Below are 21,344 nucleotides of genomic sequence, written 5' to 3'. Positions count from 1 at the left end.
TCCAGCACTCTCTTGCTACCTGCCAGAAAAAGCAGAGAAGCATCAAGTCATCCATTTTGTCTGTTTGGTACTAATACCCATAAAGATTTTGTGTTTGTTTGTTTTAACCCCTAGGCACGAGGCTGGTGGGTCTGAGCACACACTTACTCTCTTGCTCCCCACCACTCATCCCTACAACTGCACTGGCTTCTGCAGAATAACCCTTTCGGCTTGACTTTCCACATCCACATGTGTACCGCCTGCCAAGAGGAACTCCTGGAGGCCAAGGAGAGGACACTTCTCAGAGGAGGAGGAAAATGTAGGGCACCTGGCAGTCACCCAACCCCTCCACTAGACATTGTTTGAGCTTCCCCAACCGGGACTGGTGCTGGTGCCGCCTGTACTCAGAACAGCAGCCACCATCCCAAGTGGGAGGGGGAAGAGGCAGGGCAGTGTCCTGCAGAGAGAGGAGACAGGCCCACTGTCTCCTCCCAGGTAGTGGCCTCCAGCACCGCAGGGAGCACCCCATGCAAACTAACCCGTCCCATCTCACATGCACTTCACCTCTGCAAATTTACTTCTAAGCATTTGTACTTTCATGCTAATGCTACCTAGGAAGAAAAACCAAGACACAAAGAAATTAACTGCTTCATGTTCTACAGACTCTACACCCTCAGGAACAATTCAAACTCAGGTAGTCTGAGTCTAATGTTCAATACGCTTCAGAAATCCTTTCAGCCATTGAAAGAATGACCTAGACTTCAAAAATTCCCAAGAGGGCAATGACTACTTTTTTTTTTTTTCAGCTTCCTTCAGCCATCACAAGGCAAAATAATCCCAAAGACATGGTAGTTGCGGGGGGCGGTGCGTGGTAGTAGCGGGGGAAGGTGCGTGGCACAGGAGACGGAAGCAATCGGCCTGGGCTTTGCATTCACGAATGGCTTTAGTTTAGACTTTTGACTATAGGCACAAATGGGGTTTTAAAAATACATTTATTCTATCTCTTTAAACCTGGGCTATATTACCAAACTACACCCTCAGGATGCAGTTTCAATGTACTTTTATGAACTTTTAAAATAAATCCTGCCATTCACTTTTAACTATACCAGTTCCTGTGCATTGTGTTGGGGGTGGAGGTTAAAAGCCCTAATGACCGAAACCACTTTAAACATATTACAATCTGTCTGCAGCCCTCTTTTTGCACTCTGGGGCATTTCTGAATTCAGTGGGATGTCCTGACTACTTCCTGTTGATACTGCCATTCCGCAGTCCCTACATTGGAGGTGAGGGGAGAGGAAGAGGGCAGGCAGGGAGGAAGGTGGCTGAAAATGGTGTTAAAAGTTTATTCCAAATCACTGATCCCAAGAAGCTGTTTTCTTCATTAAACTGAATCCAGGCTATTTTTATGTCGGCTTAGTGCCTAACAGCTATAATCCAGACGTCCATCCTCCCACCACCAGGGACTTGTTTTCATGAGGTGGTTGAATGATTTGGGGTGGATTTTGGAAGGGGCAATTTGTTAAACATCCAAACCTTGTACAAGCATGATCTTCCTGCCACCAGTTCCCAAAATTACAAAAATAGAGATCATTATCAGCAGGTTGGCTGGCAGGAGCAGAGAGATTCAAACACTCTTAACAACCTCAAATAATGGTTGCTCCTCTGAGGCACAACTTTTTCAATACCCAACCCTGAACAACTTCGAGAACTCCAGCTCAGGAATGGGGGCAAGACGAAGACAAACAGGTCCCAAGCAAGCAGAGCTAACCCAGAAATTGCTTGTGACTAGAAACAGGGAGGGAGAGGGGATTCTGAGTGATGAAATCTACAAGCCGCCTCCATGAAATCAATTATTGTTTGAGAAAGTTGCCACCTCCCTAAGGAAAATGAGTTGATTCTAACACTCCTACCTCCGGGAATCTGAAGACTGAATTAATTCCGTTCCATGTGCCACCTGTTTCTGGCCTAGAGATGCTGGGTGCCCTCCCAAGCCAACCACACCTGTGCATATTTCCTTGAAAGCCATCCCCCCAGACTGCTCACCTGGTATCCTCTGACTTTGCAAACACTGAAAAACTGTGGGCTCTGTTCTCCCAACACAAGCTGAAAAGACCAACCCTGTGCGAATGCCGGCCTGCCCTGATGGGACCAGCAACCTAGACTGTATCCTGCAGTCACTTTAGATCAGTAACTCCAAAAACAAGAATTGTGACACATGGAAGTCACACTGGTGGGAATGGCATTACTGGACAGCCACACAAACCTAGAATTTTCAGCGCAGGAAAGGCTGGGAGAGGGTTCCCTTCCCCTTCTCACAAAGAGGGGGACACTGAGGCCCAGGGGTTCATAGCCACCTGCTTTAGGTCACACTTCTAGTAAATGACCAAAAAGAGAGAGCCCTGCCATCCTGATTCCTATGTGGCCCCTTCCATTCCCCCATTTCCTCCCTCCCCAAGCCACGAATTCCAGAATGTGTATAATTTTAGACACCCCCACACACACCCGTGGTTGACTAATAACAGGGTCGGCACTAACAGCGTCCTCGTGGGAGTTGTAACAGCAAAAGCAGTCACACTGAGAACACAAATAGAATCTGATAATTTAGGGAAGGTGCATTATTTTGTCTTCAGCCCCAAACCAGCCAAGTTCCTGGAGGGGTGAACATCGAGGGCCATCTGAAAGAATCAAGTGTGGGAAGCGTAAATGAAGGTTCTTTCCGGGGCAAGGAGGGAGAAGGAAGCGCCCTGGGCCGGCAGGTACTCACCAGCGCTCCGTGCGCAGGTAATGGACCGAAGGAGGCACCCAGGCGGAGCTCAGCCGCGGCGGCCCGAGTATATATAGCGAAGGTGTTGCGCAAAGAGGCCGGCGGCAGCGGCTGTCATCACGCCCCTCGCACATTCCAGGACCGCCTGCCGCCGCCGGGGCACTGCCTACCTGCCGGCTTAATGAGCCCATCGTGACCTCGCCCGCTTCGGAGGAAAGCCAGGCGCCCAGGCTGCGGGAGAACCTCACTCTGCCCGCGTCCTGAAGGCAGCGCTTGTCCCGCGCGCCCTGCCCCCCGGCCCCCGCCCCCAGCGCGGGCCGCACAGCCCAGCAAGTGGGGGCTCGCCGGGCTCCCTCCACCGCCGGCCGCGGCCCCACAATCCCACCCCGACCCCTGCTCTCTGCAACACAAGACCCTGAATCTTCTAGTTTAGCTCCTGTGAGGCTGAAGAGGTCAGAGACGTTGAGACACAGATAAAAGCCAACTGGAAACTCAGGGACAAATCCTTCCAAAACAAAGCCAGGATTGTTCGGCCTTATCAGTCTTTGGGGTGCTTTCTGCCCTCCTAGCCTGGACTCTGCAGTTAAGACACTTGGCCAGCTGGAGCCCTGAATCTGCCACGGGGCTGGGCTGGATTAGCCAGGCTGAGCAAGGGGAGAGGGGCTGATCTTAGCTCTAGACGGGTGCCCCTGCCAGTTCATCTGGGCTTTGGCAACCCATGTCCCTAATTTCACCCTCTTCTGCCTTGTGTACTCCCCATGTGGCCCCACAGCTTTGTCTGGCTGTGAGAGGACCTGTCCCAGGGAGAGCCTATCATGGCACTTACCCTAAGAGCTACCCAGTTACGTGAGGGCTGACCCCCGATGATCACACAAACCCCTTCTCAGGAGGGACAGTAGCTTCCTTTCTAGTGGAGGCTTCTAGTGGAAGGGTTAGGGGGCATGGCACAGCATTACTCAGGTTTGCTAAGCAGAGATTAAACCTCGATCTTATTGCAAAACCCAGGGCCCTTCCCTCGGCCACATTATCCTGGTTTTACAGTGAACGTAAGTGAGGCTCAGTTTACCAGTAGCCCTGCTGCGCACAGGGAAGAGTGGAAGGACCCATGGGTTTAATCCCCAAACCAAGAGCCCTCTCCTCCCTCGGGAGGAGGAAATCAGCAGTGGTACTTCCTAGAACCCACCGAGCAGGACTGTCCCAGGACTGTCCCCGGGGTTGAGAAGTCGGTGGTTATTTACCAACTGTGGTTGGTCAAAGTGCCTAAGCCCAGTTTCCGGTTCTACCCTTTGCTCTCCCTGACTTCATGTACTGCTGTGTAGAATGGGAATAATGTCCCAAACAGAATAAAATCAGCTAAAATATTTATAGCACATAGCATAGTCCCCAATGAGCACGAGAAGCACTCAGTACATATTAACTAGTGTAGTTTTCACTAGGAACCTCCGGTATTAGAAGACTGAGTGGGAAGCTTTGATTAGTCTCATTGGGAACCTCAGGAGTGAGGTTACTTCATTGCAGCCTCAGACGCTAGCTAGGCACATCAGTCCAGGGTCAGGACTCAGTGCTTGGAGAGTGGGCAGAGAAATCAAATCAGCCCTGGGGCTGTTCTTATTAGAGGGATAATGGTTTTGCTAGTGGGTGCCAGACTTCAAAGCTAGTCCTTGGAGGCAGTGACCAACCAGCAAGTCTTCTCCGGGTGACTTCCAAAGCAGAGTCTCCTGGCAATGGCAGTCCATTGGCCTGTCTTCACTGAGCTCAGCTCCCCCTCCAGCCCTGGCCAGGCAGGCTGCAGACACCATCTCAGGGGCTCTCGGGGGCGATCTTGGACATCCTTCCCGACAAGCCTCCCGCGACCAGTAACGGTGGGCTTTGCTTTGGGGGCACAGGGCTAAGCACGGTCATACTGCCTTTCTGTCACTCCCAACGAGGAGAGAATAGATAAAATTAAAAGAAAAAAAAAAACAACACTGGAAAGGGAAAGCTTTCCCTTTTCTATTCTAATTGAAAAGGCAAAATGCTGTTTCAATCAGGAGGCTTTCTTTTCGTGTGTATGCATCCTGGTAATCGATGAGGGATGATATCTACTTCATTCTAGTTCGGGATTGTCGTTTTCCTATTTTTCCATAAAGTCTAGAAGAAATCTAGATGCTGTGTGTATGTCACTCCTGAATCCCTCCCTTTAGGGGAGCACAGTTTGCTATGGGGTATTTTCGCATTTTCATCCCACCTCAGATACAACTCAGTATCGTGCTTAAGAAGAACCGACGCATACTTTGCATGGTCCCTATTTACACACAAACTTCGAAAAGTACTTTGATTCAGTGCTTTCTGTGCCTGCTGCTGCCGGGTAAGGTAACACTGATTGGATTAAATGTATCAATGCAAGATAGAGGCCCACCCAGAGTCTTACCCGAGGCTACAAAACTCTGGGCTAATAATAGAGGCCCACAATCCTTGCGGAGCCTCCAGGCAGAGGTGCTTCAGAATTCAGAACTTTCCAGTTCAGGAAAGTAAGATGCGAGACGCACTCTGGGGCCTGGGCAGCACCTTGAGATCAAACCTACTGATATTTCTTGCTGTAAAGATGTCCGAATAGCATACTACACGGCACGACTTTGATCTATCCGTTCAGGCTAGGGTTTGGCTTGACAGGAGTTTTTACCTTGCTGACTAAAGATTGTGACTGTTCTGCACTCAGCACTTACCCAAGTCCTGTTCTGAATACTGTACATATATGAAGTCATTAGTCCTTCTCATAGGAGGAGCGAGGTATTGAGGCTGGGAAACAGGGCCCCAGAGAAGCGGAAATAACTCTCCCCCATGTGGCAGGACTGCTCCTAGTTGACAGAGTTCAAATCCTAACCCAGTTACCAATTCCACCCACATTAACCAGCAAGCATTTTCACTAATTTCCTATCTCCTTTTCCTTATAGGGTTGTTTGGTTGCCCAAAGAACAGGTATGAGCAGAAAGCATAGAGAGTTTGGGAACACATAGGGACATTAGATTTGCAGCCATATCTCCGCAGAGCAGCAGGGTGAAGATGACCCAGGATAAATGCGGACCCAAACAGCAACAGATCAGACCTGACCCTCTACCGGACACCCTACACACCCAAGCATTTATCTAAATGTAAAAGCCAAAATAATTGGGACTTCTAGAAAACAACATCAACAAATACTCATGAACTCGGGGTGGGGGAAAGACTTCTTAAATAGTGTACAAGATGCATTAACCATAAAGGAAAAGATATTTTTATGACCGTGAAAAGGCCAACCAGAGCAGAGGGAGAGGTCTAGAGCACATAGAACTGACCAAGAGCTTATTTCAGAATATGTAAAGAGTGTTCAGATATCAAGAAAAAAAAATCTAATTTAAAAAATGTTCCAGGGACTGGAACAGGCCCTTCACAAATGAGGATAATTCATAAACACATTAAAGGTGCTCTGTATCACAACTGAAGGAAACAGGAGAATTAAACCACGATTAGATTTAAACCCAGTGTCTACACCTCCCATCCCAGACATATGCCCAAGAGACATGGACACATATGTTCCCCAAAAGACAAAGTCACCCAAATTTGTCCTCAGCAGCACAGTGCATGAAACAGCCCAGAAGCCCACCTCCATTAATAGGATGGAATATTAACCAAAAAATGTACCTACAATGTAATACTATTAGGAAATTGCCATTTGGGACATCAAAAGTGGCCAGATAACCCAGGATGAAAATGAACCACTTGTTACGTGGAAGAAAATGGATAGGTGTTCTCACAAAGGTGGCCGCTTAAGTTAGAGAAACCAGACGTAAGGGTTCATACTGCTGCATTCTGCGTGTATGAAACTCCCGGAACCGGCCCAAACGTAAATCTTAGTGCTCAGGAATGCATTCTTAACTGGTATAACTAAGGAAAAAAGCAAGGACTTACCATAGAAGTCACGTGAGGGTCACTGTGTTGGGAAGGAGGGGGTAAGACTGAGGGAGGATGCTGGAATTTCTGAGGCGTTGACAATGGATTGTGGTCATTTGCTTTGTGATAAATCCTTGAGCTGTACTAATCCTATGTTTTTTTCCTTTCCTGTGAATATCTCACAATTAAAAAGCTTAAAAACACACACACACAAAAACCCCTGGTGGTCCTGGGGAGGGGTGCAGGGAAGAGAACGAGCTCTGGGTTCTATCAGGGACTTTGAAATCCTTTGAACGGAGGTTTGAGCCACTGACTGTCCATGTCGCTGAAGTATTTACTATGATCGTCCGCATCGCTGACACTTAGAAGGATAGCTGCTTCTGTCCCAGATGTTTAACCAGTTATGTGATCCACTTTTAAAACAGAACACACACGGACTTTGCCAGCACCAACTGGACTCCAAGAGCCTCCCGATGACCTCCTTTTGCAAAACCTAGTGACCATCTCTTTATTTCTGAAGCACCTCAGAGCTGTTTTTCTACCTGAAACAGGCCCAGACAACTAAGCTTTCAATTTTTCCTGTGTGTGCATGCGTGCGTGTGTGTGTGCATGTGTCTGGGGAGGGTTTTGGTGATTTTTTTTAGTCCTTGTTGTTTGCACGGTATTAGCAGTTAGGTCTGAGTTGTCTCTCTAAGTATACGTAGCAGGAACTGCCTGCATTATCATTATCAGAAGCCATCATTATATTGCTATTTCTAACCTGTTGTGGATTAAGAAAACAGCTCACATCATTCATTTATCCATTTAATTAATGGTCATTAAAACTGTGTAAAGCAAGAGGGAGTGAGCCTGAAAGGTCTAATGGGTCTATTTCTGTGCATCTTTTTACTGCCCAGGCTTAACACCACTTTAGCTAATCAGAAAACATGTTACTACGTAGTACCCAGCTAGATTCTAAAGCACTGAGGCCACCGACACTAAAATCCCATTTTACAAGGACAAACGATAAGGGAGTAAGACTGACACATTAGTACCATACAGAGGGCCCAGGGTAAGCGGTGGGGATCGGATCATCACACTGGGCCCCACGGCCTTTGGGGTGGCCAGGAGTCCAGCGCAGAGAAAAATGTGGCTTTCCTGCCATTCTGGGGTTCCTTTTGTTTCCGTCATTTATTCCTACCACGGGGCCTTTGCTCTTGCCATCCCTCTGCCCAGAACACTTTTCTGAATTTTCACATGGACACTCCCCCTCATCATTCATGTGTCAGACTTTCACTGAACATTTCCCCTGCCTGCAGTTATTGTCACTCCAGTTCTGTTTCCTTCACAGATTATCATAGGGCCTCTTTTTTTCAACACTAGATCTCCAAAGAAATGTCTCCTTCCTGGGTTGAGGGACTGGGATTGGGAATCCAAATGGCTCCCTAAACATGTCACTTGACTTAAATTTTAAACCAAGGGGATTTAAAGTAATTCAAATGTATAACATTTGACCACATTACTTAAAGTTAGTTTTTGGTTAATTACAATTAAAAAAATAAAATAATCTGAAGTTAAGGAAGAACTCACAGCTCGGAACTTAAGCCTGAACGCCATCCTGGAGGTTCGAATCTCTTTTCCACTCTCTGTTGGGTCTGGATCCCACAGGCCTGGTTAGAGATGTCAAAGGAAGAGATGTGAGTGATTCCTGAGTGCCAGCTCACACAGAGAGATCTCCCACAGCCCATTAGGGCATCTCACATTCCCACCATAGGTGACTACCAAAAAAAAAAGGGGGGGGGGAATGGAAAGTTCTAGAACCCAGTGTGGGAGGGGCTTGGGGGAAAAGACGAAATGGGGGGCAGTGCATATTATCTCAGATGATACTGTCAGTGACAGTGGTGTTTAAAATTGGTCTCTTTTCTGCTTTATTCCTAGATGGTCTCATGACCCTCCTCCAGAAGTATTTTTTAGGTATTCCTAAAAGGTAATGCTTATGGTGGCAAACAATTGGAAACCACTTATAAATGTGTAACCACCTTTCTCCCATTGATATATTATAATGCTGTCACATAGGCAAAAAATATATTTATTGCTTTATGCATACATAACAAAATCCTCGTTAGGCCAGCCATGAGCCAATGGGTTATCACTGAAAACAAAGGATAGTTATAGGAAGAAAGAGATTGGAAGGTATATACCAACCTTAACAGGGATAATCACAGGGTAAAATCTAATCATTTCTTGTTATGGATAGGACTAACGATACCTACTAATTTAAAAATTAGGAAAAAAATTTTTTTATCCATCCGTCCATTAGGAGATGCCGCCTATTTCTGAGTTGGGAATTTTCATACCCATTAAATGGGGAAAACTTTTCAACGTACCTTCCCCAACTTGCAATGAAAATTTGCTAAGATTGTATCAGGAAAGGGCTTGGTAACTGTAGAATTACACAGATGTAGGCTAGTTGGACTGTATGGAAATAAGGAGCTTGCATACACACATCCTAATTTCGTGAAATGTGTAGGAAATAGGAGAGTCTACCTGTAACCCCCAGAACTTCCCCCAAATGTGTCTGCATCCGTTGATGAGGACTGGAATTTTTATCAGTTCTATGTCCTCTCACCTTACCTGAAAAGCTGCCAAAACACATGGTAAATTTAAAATAACACAAACTCTAGCTCTTTGGGTACCTAACTCTCATGCACGTAACAATCTAGAAGGAAGACAGTGGAGGCAAGGTGAAGGGGAGGCCTGGCCTCTACCAGGATGACGGTCCTTTCTCTTCCTTCCTTCTTCCCCCATTAAACCACCCTATTACCCACCCCACACCTTACCAGCTAACCAAAGACACTCAGATTTCTTGCCCATAAAAATAGTGTCCTCTCACACTGGTTCCTTCATGAAAGATCAATTTCCTGGCAATCCAGCGAGCCTCTCCTAGAGTCCCTGCCTCCCAGTTTACCCGCCTCTAGCCCATTGTTGCTGCCTTTGGAGGAGTGAGACACACCAGGGCCCAGGGAGGGAAAGGTCTTCCCTTTAAATAGTGCTATTGCTTTTAGAGCTCAGTCCTGCTTGGACTAGGAAACAGATAAAGCGCCTGAACAGAATGGGGCAGGAGTCTCTCCCTCACAGGTGCTGCAGGTAGGAAACACACATGAGGAAGCCAGGCACTAGAGGACAGGTGCATTCTGTGTCGGGGGCGGGGGGTGGGGGCAGGAAATGCCCTCTCAGGGCTCAGCTCCAGGGGTTGCATGAGAAGACACGGAGTGATGTTGCCAGATCTTTGGACTTTGCTGGAGAAGCCAGATAACCGGGTTTATGAAATGTACCACTAAAACAACAAAAACAAAAAACCAGACAGGCCAAACAGAGCAGGTCTGTAGACTGCCAGTTTTCATCCCGACACCAAAATATATTCTCAGGTGTGCAGACCCTGGCCCGTTGCCCTTCTGACCAGCTACAGGGCTGTGTCCTCTGAGGCCCCCTGGGGTTTCCTCCTGCCAATCTCCTAAAGCCTTTAGTGGGGCTGGCAGTCCTCACAAAGTAGAGGTGGCAGAGAATGTCTCCAGAGGGGAGGACAGCGCTCTTCCCTGGGCTGTGCCTGAGAAGAGCCCCCGGGAGCCCAACTCTCATTTCTCTTCTTCCACTCAGCACCCTGCCCTGAGTCACCCGGCCTGGGAAAACCTGGGTACCGATACTGATGGGAAAAGCCAGACTCTTGCCCTGTGCACTCCAAACTCTCCAGCAGCATGAAGCTGGCCAGTGACGGAAGCAAGTACAGAGGGGCACTGCCCGCCCGACTCTGAGCCGTCAGGCTGGGCCTGGAGAAGGGGCAGCTGTGCTCTGCACCTGCTGGCAGGGACCCCACCCCAGGGCCAGCGGGCCTGCAGCTTGTCGCTCCCCTGGTCACAGCTACTGCTATCAAGATGGATCGTAGCATAAGATCCTGAAAAAGTGGCTCCAAGAATAACATCTGAACTAAACCACTTTGAACTTCTGCATTCATTAGGAGTGTCTTCAAGGGCTCTCTGACGGTGCTGATCATTTTAGAATTGTTCAGTCAGGCCCACTGATAGGGAATCTATTCGCCTGGCTGCTGCCAGAATTCAGGAAACATCAAATAATGGGTTACATGGTTGTGAGAAAGCACTAGACTTCAAAGGATCAGGTTTCAGTGGAGAACTGCTACAGGAACAGAACACAGGCTGGCATCATTAAAGGCTGTTTTCAACCTTGCTTAAATATGCATACAAATGTGCAGAGAAACCCTGAAAACTGAGACACAGTAATCATCGAGGTTACCTCTGACCATGGGAATGGGTGACTATTTGCTATGTGTTTGTATGCTGCTCCAAAAAGGATTTAAGGCAGCTTACGAACGGACAAAGGAAACGATTCAAAATGAGTGAAAGAGGCAAAGAAGTGTGGGGAAGGAGGACTGAGGCAGCAGAGGGCCAGGTGCTGCACATTAAATCGAACCCAGTGAAATTGCCATTTTTGTAGGTCAACGTCATGTGGTTCATCTTCATACAGCAGGCTGATCTACACTCGCTGGAGCTCAGGCGCCTTGGGCTCTCCGTTTTGTAGTCAGCTAAGAGTGGGAAAAAGCCCTAGTTAAAGACCTTTGGTGTCCATCAGGTAAAAACAAACTGGATGCTCAGGGGTTTCTTCCTGTGTCTTCTAAGACCATAGTTTCCTTCTGTAACCAGAGACTTCTAAAGTAAATTTTAAAAATTTTTTGAAGATTTTATTCATTTATTTGAGAGGGAGAGAGAGCATGGGAGAGCTGGATAGTGGGGGAGGGGCCGACGGCGGGGAAGAAGCAACTCCCCACTGAGCAGGGAGCCCCACAAAAGTAACTGCCTTTTAAAGTTGAGGCTGGTTGTGAGTCCCCATCCCTGACTCCTCAGATTTGGGGCAATTTTACTCCACCTCTCAAACAAGAAGATAATCTCTGCTCAACCCACCTCCCATGTGGTTTTGAATATTCAAATGAGATGATGGTATGTGAAATTAGATGGTATGTGAAATTAACTAAGACTTGCAAGTCTTATCAATGGCACCATTTTATTAAGTGCTTGTCATGGTCCGGCATTGGGCTGGTGCCTAGTAAATCAGTCACAGAGGGTTATAGTCACATGGAAAACTGGTGAATCCAAATGCTGTAGGTAAAGTGCCTTGCATGATGTCTTACACATAGGAGACCAATCACACAATGACTGTTCGTCCTAGCAAGAGACACGAATGCTTTGCCAAGTCGAGACTAATAGATCCCAAATAAGTCTGTCGAACTTTGTAAATATTAGACATTATTTGTTGAGTCAATGAATATAAAGTATTATCACACAGCCTGGTACAAAGTAGGGACTCAATAAATAACTATAAGTCCATTTATTTCTTTTCTTATGGGTCTGTTCAACTAAGAGGCATAGCCAGGATCTCAAACCCTTGCTTCTCTGGCTTTCAAACCTGGCCCACCACAATCTATACGTATAATGAACACATAGTATAGGTAGAATCTAAAATTATCAATTTAATGAATCAGACCTCAGAGCCTTGAACTTTTTACCTCAAATTAGTTTTTTGTTTAAGTTAAAATGTTTCCTTAAAATCTCCTGCCATCCTCTATTGTTTCACTGCTATTGGGGTAATTTATGCCAACCAACTCCTCCCACTTCTCCTAGGGCAATAGATCATTCCTGTTTATTTTCTCCTGGAATCTGAGGTCTTCCCCTGTCCCTTCTCCTTGTGTTTCTTAGTTTTCTATCTGTGTGAGGAGCCTCTCTGCTCTCAGCCTCAGCACTAAATCTAGCTGCTTACGCATGACCTCCCTTCATCCTCACAGTGACTCAGTGACTGCATGAGTGTTTACATTCTAGAGCTAAGGAATCCAGACCGCAGAGGTCCATTACTTCCCCGGCCAGATGGGATCCACTCAAGTCCACCAAACTCCAAAGCCTCTGCTTCTGTCCAGGTCCAGGCACAGGCTCGGTTTTAAGTACCAAAGTCAAGGTACTCTGTCTTAGGCCCGTGTCCACACATCCATCCACGTCCTGCAGGACCCCAGAAGTGTACTGAGATCTGCACACTCTCCTATCTGCTGAGATTCTAGCTTGGACATCGTCTGTCAAACCTTCTCTCTCCACCTGTAGACTCCTTTCTTCGTATTTTTTTCCTGCTCCCACCCAGTCGGAGCTGGCCTTCCCTCTTCCCCCAGCTCCAAAATCAAACCAGGGTGGTGTCTCCATTCCTGGCTTTCTGGAAGCACAAATCTCCGGGCCAGTGGTCTCTAAAGAGAAAGGATGCTCCACGTGCTGGCATGACTTACCAGCTAACTTGTGTGTCAGTCGTGGGGGAGTGGTCTAGCAAGACTGGACACAGCTCAAATGGCCAAGGATGTTTTGTGCTTGCCCCGGCGCTAAGGCCCAGAGTCAGGCCAGCTGGAGGGAGAAGCCCAAGGACTCACAGGAGCTCCTCATCCTCTAGAGTAGCTCCTGAAGTGTGGTTCCCAGACCAGTACCACCAGCAGCACCTTCCCTGAGACCTTATTGGCCATACAACCTCTCTGCCCACCCCTCTCACCTCCCCCTCCACCCTGATCTTCTGCACAAAGTCTGGAGATACAGCCCAGCAACCTCACAGGTGTCTCTGGTGTGCACTCAATTTTGAGAATTGCTGACCTGTAGGGTAGAACCCCACCCGTGTTCTAGCACAACGTCCACCGCCTCTGTCTACACCTCCAGCCTTATCTCACCCCTCTCCTTGCATCACCTCCTCCAGGAAGCCCTCTCCAGGGTAAGGGCAAACACTGCCTTATTAATCTTCACGTCCCTGGTGCCTAGCACAGTGTCTGGTTCTCAGTAGCTGTGCAGTCAAAGGTTTGTTGAGTTGTCATGAAATCGAAGCCGACGTGCGAAAGTGGGGCTCAGGGTATGGTTACCATGGAGAAGGTGTGACCCCTGCCGGAACCAGAACTCTGGCCAATGGCCTAGGGCTGCAGCCACAGGTCTTGAGTGACAAAGGCCAGGTGCCACAGAAGGTCTCAGGATAGTAAACGGATCCACGGATCTCCCCCTAAAAGGGGCAGCCACCACTGAGTTTCAGAGGAGGGCTGGGGTTGCTACTCCACTCACATGTCAGAAGCCAGAAATTAGGACCTTTGGGTAAAATTCCAGGACCTTTAGATATTGGCTCAAAACAACAACAACAACAAATACACAACAAAAACAAAAACAAAAGTAACCCTCCAAAACCCAACAGTGGGAACATTTATTCTGTACATCTCAGAACAAATGCAGCACACACCAAATGCTTGTGAGCTTGCTACCGCCCAGCATCAGCAAAGTCCTTCGAGAACTCCAAGTTCTTAATCACAGTATAAGGTGGGCAGCACGAAGGCCCAGGGTCTTTGTCTCTTACTCACAAACTCAAAGGGTACCGGGCTGAGAGCCGACCTCAGTCGACATTTGAGGAATGAATTAATGACAGAGGATGGCCTGACACCATCACATCACAGTCCACCTTTGTACCAGTTCCCCCCTTATCTGAACTTGGCTCATCTCCGCCAGGAGGGCCCCCAAGAGCCCAGCTGATTTTACTCTCCCAAACACCCAATGCCCTCCCACTGCTAATGACAATGTGGTTGCCTCTTGGGCTCTCTCCCGTGACAGAATGCAGACAGAAGGGAGGGGCTCCTTGCCCACATGATGCATCCATGTTTACCCTGAGAACAGGTATCCAGACAGTCAGTGGTATGCTGGGAACTACCGCTAGTTACCGGCAACAATACAAGCTCTTTGTCCTTACAGGAACTCAGTAAAATTAAGGTATTTTCCCTCCACGGCTAGAGGCTTTGTATTTCCCGACAAAGGGCCAGGAGGTTGGCCATTCTCAACTGCTACCCAGACTTACTTCATTCTTTCTGATGGGGGGCGTGACAGGGGGGGTTGGGGGAGGGGGACTCATGGAAGAATGCAATGGGCCGTCCCTCCACAGAACAACCACAACCTGGTCTCACCCTATTTCAGGAAGTGGGCCTTTCCCATTTTGGGGTCACTGCACAAGACACATAGTCTCTTCCCTTTACGTATGTCTGGCCAAATGTCTCTTTTTTCCAGAAGCTTCCAGAGTAACCCCTCCTGATCCAGGCACTGTGTAACGCATTAACCCCCTTCTTACAGGGAACCTGTCAGAACACTCTCCCCTCTCCCCAAAATTGAAGGGACCCACCTGCGTCTAACCCTGAGGAAAACTGTTCAGATAAAATCACAGTGCTGCTATCACCTGAACGACTTACAGGAACAATGGGAGCACAGAATGTTTAAGTTGGAACAAACCTTAGAAATCATCTAGCCCAGTGATTTTTCAGCACAAACAGATAAAACAGATAACAACAGGATGGCTTGATCTGATCCTCCCCCCCTGCTCTGTCCTCTTTCCCATCTCCTTCCAGTCCTTGGATAACCTCGGGGCAGGGCTTGCACTGGAGGGGGAGCTCCACCAAACTGCTGGGAGTCCTGAGTTTGAAAATCTGACCCATGGTGGGGGCGGGGGAGAAAAATTTACTGAAGATCCCTATTATACAAGGAATCTATGGTTATTGTGAACCTCGTGAAATTTCCAGAAAAGGGGCGGCAAGTCACTATCCATGAATAGCCACCATGGCAGTTTGGGTGCATTTCCTTCCATTTATTTTATTCCCAGCATTTGCCGGGATATTGAAAACCAAAACCCAAATAAACTACATGTAGAAAAAATAAAGACTTTCCTTTTTCTATGCGTAAAAATAGTTTGTTTGGGTCTTGGTTTTCACCTGGGTCTGCATCCAACCAGAGAGGGCACTTTTTCCCAATTCACACAGAAGTGGGAAACCAGTGTCCGTGGACTTCAGCTCTTCCCGGGCTGACTCCACAGCCCTGACACCACTCTGCTGAGAACCCCAAATGCCCTTCTGGGTGACCTCACTCAGTGGAGATGAGCCTAGTGGCAGATTCAGGGGCCCTTGGGAGGTATTTTGATGGGAAGGTAGGTAACCTCAGCCCCAAAGGAGGCCAGAGTTCAACCACTACATGGTCGCCCAAGCATTCTGCAGCAGGTCAGAGGGAGGAGGAGGGCAGGCAGGAGGGCTCCAGCGTCAGGCTGCACACCCCTGGAGGACTTATGGATTAATGCTGAGCAGTAATTGGGGATCACTAGCTCTCCCTTCTTTGCCCTCAGCTGATGAACTGTTTCTAATCCTGCCCAGAAGACAGAAGCCTTCAGAAGAGACCATCCCATCCCTCCACCAAATTAACTGAACCTCCTGACCTTGTATTCATATACTCTGCATTTCCTCTTTGCACCTGGCTCGACTCTCCTGACTCCACTGACTCCCCTAGATCCTCTTCCCCCTCACCTGCTCTAGGACAATTTCCCAGGCATGTCCCCCACCTCTCCCATCCCTCTCCCACATCACTGAGGTCTTCCCTTAGTGGGAATGTTTCCCATTGGCATGCAAATGCCGGGTTTCCTGCTATCTTTAGAAACCTCCCCTCATCCTTGACCTCACATCCCCCTCTTAGCTATTTTATTCCTCCTGATAGCAGTACTCCTTGAAAGATCACCCATACTCCATCTCCTCTTTCCTCCTTCCCATTCTCTCTTGAATCCATTCTAACCAGGTTTTTGCTCTGAATATGCCTCACTGAAAGAGCTCTTACTGGGGGTGCCTAGGTGGCTCAGTCAGTTGAGCATCTAACTCTTCATTTCCACTCAGGTCATCGTCTCAGGGTCTAGGGATCAAGCCCCGCCTGGGGTTCTGTGCTCAGCATGGAATCTGCTTGAGATTCTTTCTCTCCCTCTCTTTCTGACCCTCCCTCTGCTTGCTCTCTCTCTCTCAATAAATAAAAATTAAAAAAATAAATGAGCTCTTATCAAGGTCACCATTGTCCTCCATGTTGCCAACCCAATAGTCAGCTCTTAGTTATCTTTCCTAACCTTGTGACAGCGTGAGAAGTGCATGATCCCTCTCCCTGACCTGAAATGCTTTCCTCCTACATCGTGGGCCAGCCACTCCTCTCCTCTTGCTGGATTCCTTTCCTGACCTCTGCACACCCAAGTGTCCCACACAAGGGCTCAGTCCTCAGCTCTCTTCCACTCAGCCCTTAGGTCAATGACTTTCAAACTTTTCTGATCACAACCCACGGTAAAATATATTCCACATCCTGACTCAGGAGCTTTGTGCATGTATACAAACACAGTTGACATAAAATGTTTTGCAGAACAGTGACTAATCCTACTATGTTCAACAGTATCTGAAATTTTCTTTCTTTTTAAAATGCTGCTCAAGACCACCATCAGGTCATGCTCTAGTCTTTAAATGCCATCTGTATGCTGACAATCCCCAAATTTATCATCTCCAGCCTGAACCTGACCTTTAGACATGAATTTCCAACAGCCTACTCAACAGTCCCTTCATTAGCACGTCCCACCAGTCTTTCAAACTTGGCAAGCCCCAAACTCAACTGCTGACTCCCTGGCCTTCTCCACCTCAGCAACGATTCACCCAGTTGCTCAGATCCAAAACCAGGGCCTGCATTTGTGCCCTTTTGACTTCTTCCTTTCTCACCCTACATCTGCTTTATCAGAAAATCCTTCTAAATGATCCACCTTCAAAATATACCCCAATGCAATCACTTCTCACCATCTGTTACCATGCTAGCCTAGCCACTCTCTCTCACCTGGACTCTTTCTAGTGTCTTAGCTAGTCTTTCTACATCTACTCCAACCCCACTACAGTCTATTCAACACAGCAGCTAAAGGAATCCTTGATATAAACTAAATCATGTCCTTCATTCAAAGCCCTCCCATGTGTCCCCATCCCACTTACAACTCAATCTCTTAAGTCTTTCCAGACTCTCCACATATGGCTGTTCTAACCTCATTTCCTTCTGCTCCAGCCACATCAGCCTTCCCGCTGTCCCTCAAACTTGACAAGTATATTCCTATCCCAGGGCCATTGGCCTTACTGGTCTCTCTTCCTGGGTGGCACAGGTATTGTATAACTTGCTTCTTTGCTTCACTCAAAAAGGAACTGAGAGGTCTAGGTAGCCCCTTGTTTTGTCTTGTTTTCCTTCTATTGACACTCATCATCACATAACATTGTTATGTTATTTCTTACTTTTTCCATTGTCTGTAGGCCACAAGTTCCATGAGAGAGGATTTATTTTGGTCACTGGGCTCAGGGAGTGCCCGATACACAATAGGTATTCAATAAATATTTGTTGAAATAACAAATGATACTCAAATGCCGCATTTAAGCAGGTCAATGCAAGAATGGTCAGATAGGGATAAGGACTAAGTGGGACTTGAGGCAAAATGGATGGAGCCTGATCTGCCCTAAAGCATTCACATGCAAAACAAAACTCGACAGGATGGGGCGGGGGACAACCTTGACTTAAAACACTCAAAACCTTAGAACTGGAATTTAAGATCTTTGAGACCTCTTCTTATTAAACGAGTTGCCAACCTGCTGTTCAAAACTTCGGTGACTTGTCAAGGATAACTTTGCAATTTGGCCCAGAGCCAAGGTAGGTCAAGGGTCTTCTTGAGGGGTTATCTTTCTACCTGGAATGAGAATTCTTTGAGGGCCCGTAGAAGCCAAATGGAGTAGTTTAATTGTTGAAACACAGAAAAAGCACTTGGCAATCCATGCTTCAAGGCATACTTACTTGCCCCATCAGGTGTATTGTGGAGAAGATCAGATCTAGAGAAAATTTCAATCACCAATGACAAGGGTATGGCACTTGACTAACCTCCTCCACCACAACAGGATGGTATGTTAGTATAAATTCTCAACTTAGAACCAAAGCGGCTTTTGCTAAGGTTTCTGTACTCGACGGCAAGTCAATTTTATAATTCCAGATTCCGTGAGGATTCCTGTTCTCTGGCTGCCCTCCGCAACCTGAAAGAACCGGGAGCTGATAAGTAACTTCAGGCACTGAACTAGGGGCCCTTGTAGACACTGGCTACTTGGGTACCGCCAGCTTGGAGAGGAGTGGCTTAAGGAAATGCTGATAGAATTGTCATTCTGTGCATAAGCTTTCATTTCCCTATTTCTCCCTCTATTCTGCTATGAGCGTTTTTTTGTTTTTTGTTTTTTTGGGGGGTTTTTTTTTTTTTTTTTGGTCATTAAATTTTCTTAAAGTTATTGACTCCACAAATCGCAGACGCCTCTTCTGGATTCTGCTGAGAGTTCTTTCAAGAGAAATGGGTGGGTACCATGCCTCCCTACACACCCTGTCCCCCATTTTGCAAAGATAGTTGTTTATAGGGACTCCAGAACTGGGTGGTTCTTTCTTGCGTTCATAATGTCCTGTGGGTACTTCCCCAAGGATGAAGTAGCTCCATCCACCCTCAAGGGCACCTTCCTCCCTCTTACCCTAAGTTCCCTAGAAACAAGAGAGAAAAGCAAGGCTACATAATTTAGCCTGGAAGCAATACCAGGGGTCCTCTTAAGGCCCCAAATCCCCCTCCCTGATTTTGCCTGAAGGAAATGCATTGGGAGCCCCTGCTGAGTAAAGGGATTACCCCCAAGGCTCTGGAAATCACCATATTTGTGGGAGTGGAGTGAAAGGACAGTCCAGGGCTAAACCTTTGTTTCAAGATTTCTTTTCTTTCAGCGCCCAGGTTCCTGGTCACGCTGCTACAACAAATGAAGAGGTAGACCAGACAATGAGCGGTAAGCAGCGCAGCAAAGTTTATCGGGTGATAGTACTAAAGCTCCTGAGGAGGGAGGGGACTCGGGAGAGGGTTGCCCTTGGAGTTTCTAAATCTAGGGATTTTTATGAGCTTGTTGGTAGACTCTTAATCTGATGAATCCTCCCTGTGCTGCCCCCCACCCCACCCAATCAGGTTTTTTGTCCACACACTCATCTACCTATCAGGTAGTTGTTCATGTGGGAAGAGGTGGCGGGCTCCTTCCAGGGTGGTAGAGAATAACAGGATGGGTTTTGTTTTTTTTTTCTTTTAAGGGTAGTTTTCATCTTAGGAGAAAGGAACTTTGCCCCTGCGGGCCTTTCTTCCAACTATCCTCCATACCTTCCGGAGCGTGGGTTTATCTCGTTTAATCCTCATCACTTTATAAGCTTGATCCCATCGTTATCCACATTTTGCAGACTACCTAAAATCTCACAGCTAGTGAGGGGCAAAGCATGCTGAACCTACAGTACCAAAACCTGTTGCTTTTCATCTCTAACCTTTGTGGCTCATAACAAACCTGAGTCAACTGGTCACTGAATCTCCATGTTACAGATGAAAAGCTCAGGCTCAGGCTCAGACAGCCTTCTGTGTTTTTCCCAAAAGGCATTAAGTTAGTTTCTGGTCCAATCAGGACGCAAACCCAGATTAATGACGACTCCATACAACCCCTCACGGGCCTAAGCATGAATCTGTGGACCCAAGCTCTCCAACAAGGGTCCTCCCAATGGGGAGCTCAGTGACACACAAGTACAACACTCTAGGCACAGGGACTCACCCCCACCCCCAACTCCCAACACAGAACCTGTTGCAACTGGAAAATGGAGACCATTTTACAGATCCCTCAGACTTACTTTGACCCTCTCTGCCCAACAGGGCATCCACATTCCACCACCTTCCCAGAGACCAGCTCTGTTCACCCAGGACTTGAGGAAAATAAGTACACTGTGAAAGACTCTAGGTCCCTCATACCCGGTCTTCATACCTGAGAAGGATGGAGTCAGGAAGAGCCAGAAATTGCTGCTGCCTGAGGAGGAAGAAGACACCAGACCTTATCCAGGGTGAGCCAAGACATAGCCTCCCACTCCCAAGATATAGAGCCTGCAGCCTCCCTTAATCTCCTTTACCCAGTTTAGGGTGGAACAGCCCGTCACTGCCAGCTCCCTCCCTAAATCCATTCATTCCGTTTTCTCCCTAGGGTTGCTTTCACCCTCCCTTGTTCAGCTTGGAGACCCAGCTTTGGGGGTGATTCCTTCATTCTGCTCATACTCACCACAAGCCTCTTGCTTTGATGACCCATCTGAGCAGCCTAGTCTGGTTCACATACATGTGTTCTGGGGCATTAGAAACCCAGGACACTTGGGCCAGCCCACTGACATCCCTGCTGGGGAAGAAGGTATAAACATTAAGAAGACAATCCTAAAACTCATCTGGAAGAACAGGGAAGGAAAGAATACGGAAGAACATTCAAAAGACAGTAAAGAAGTGAGATGAAAAAATGCCTTATAAGATATTAAAACATGCTAAAAGGCCACAGTTATCAAAATAGTATGGTAACAGCCTAGGAGCAAGATGATGGATTAATTGAATAAAATGGCCTTAGAAACAGACCCCTGCTAAAATCTGATAAAGAAGGCATCTCAAATCAACTTTAAAATCAAGTAATATTACTAAATTTTCTAGAGTAACTTATTAGCAAATTGAAAAAAAATTAACTCAGACACACCCATATCATCTATCAAAATTAATTCCAGATAGACTATAAAATGCAGACCACAGAAAAATGTTGAATGAGACAGACAAAAGAGCTACAGATTTGACTGAACAGATAAAAAATTACAGTAAGAAAAAATATCCCTGCTCAGTAATAAACATTGAGTTGGTACCTCTTTTTTTAATTGTTCAAATTCATCTATGTTAGTAAATCAAACTCTAAGACTTCCATAAATACAAGGAGTAAGCAGGAAATCCA

General features: G+C 47.1%; 1 protein-coding gene across 2 annotated transcripts in view; it reads right to left on the bottom strand.

The window, feature by feature from the left end:
• The window catches only part of SLC34A2 (solute carrier family 34 member 2), a 30,292-nt gene extending 22,002 nt beyond the window's left edge, over positions 1-8,290 (bottom strand). Inside the window, exon 1 of one of the 2 annotated variants that reach the window (XM_080797077.1) lies at positions 8,222-8,290. In XM_080797077.1, the coding sequence (XP_080653203.1) occupies positions 8,222-8,248 (27 nt within the window). In that variant the 5' untranslated portion in view covers positions 8,249-8,290. Of the gene's footprint in view, positions 1-2,743; positions 2,878-8,221 lie in introns of those variants that run through there. The other variant, XM_080797076.1, reaches the window with a different exon arrangement.
• Positions 8,291-21,344: the final 13,054 nt, after the last annotated feature.

This window comes from Martes martes (assembly GCF_963455335.1).
Source record: "Martes martes genome assembly, chromosome: 2".
NCBI classification, from domain to species: Eukaryota; Metazoa; Chordata; class Mammalia; order Carnivora; family Mustelidae; genus Martes; species Martes martes.
The sequence above is the reverse complement of the archived record's forward strand: the minus strand, read 5'-3'. Positions and strand labels throughout refer to the sequence as shown.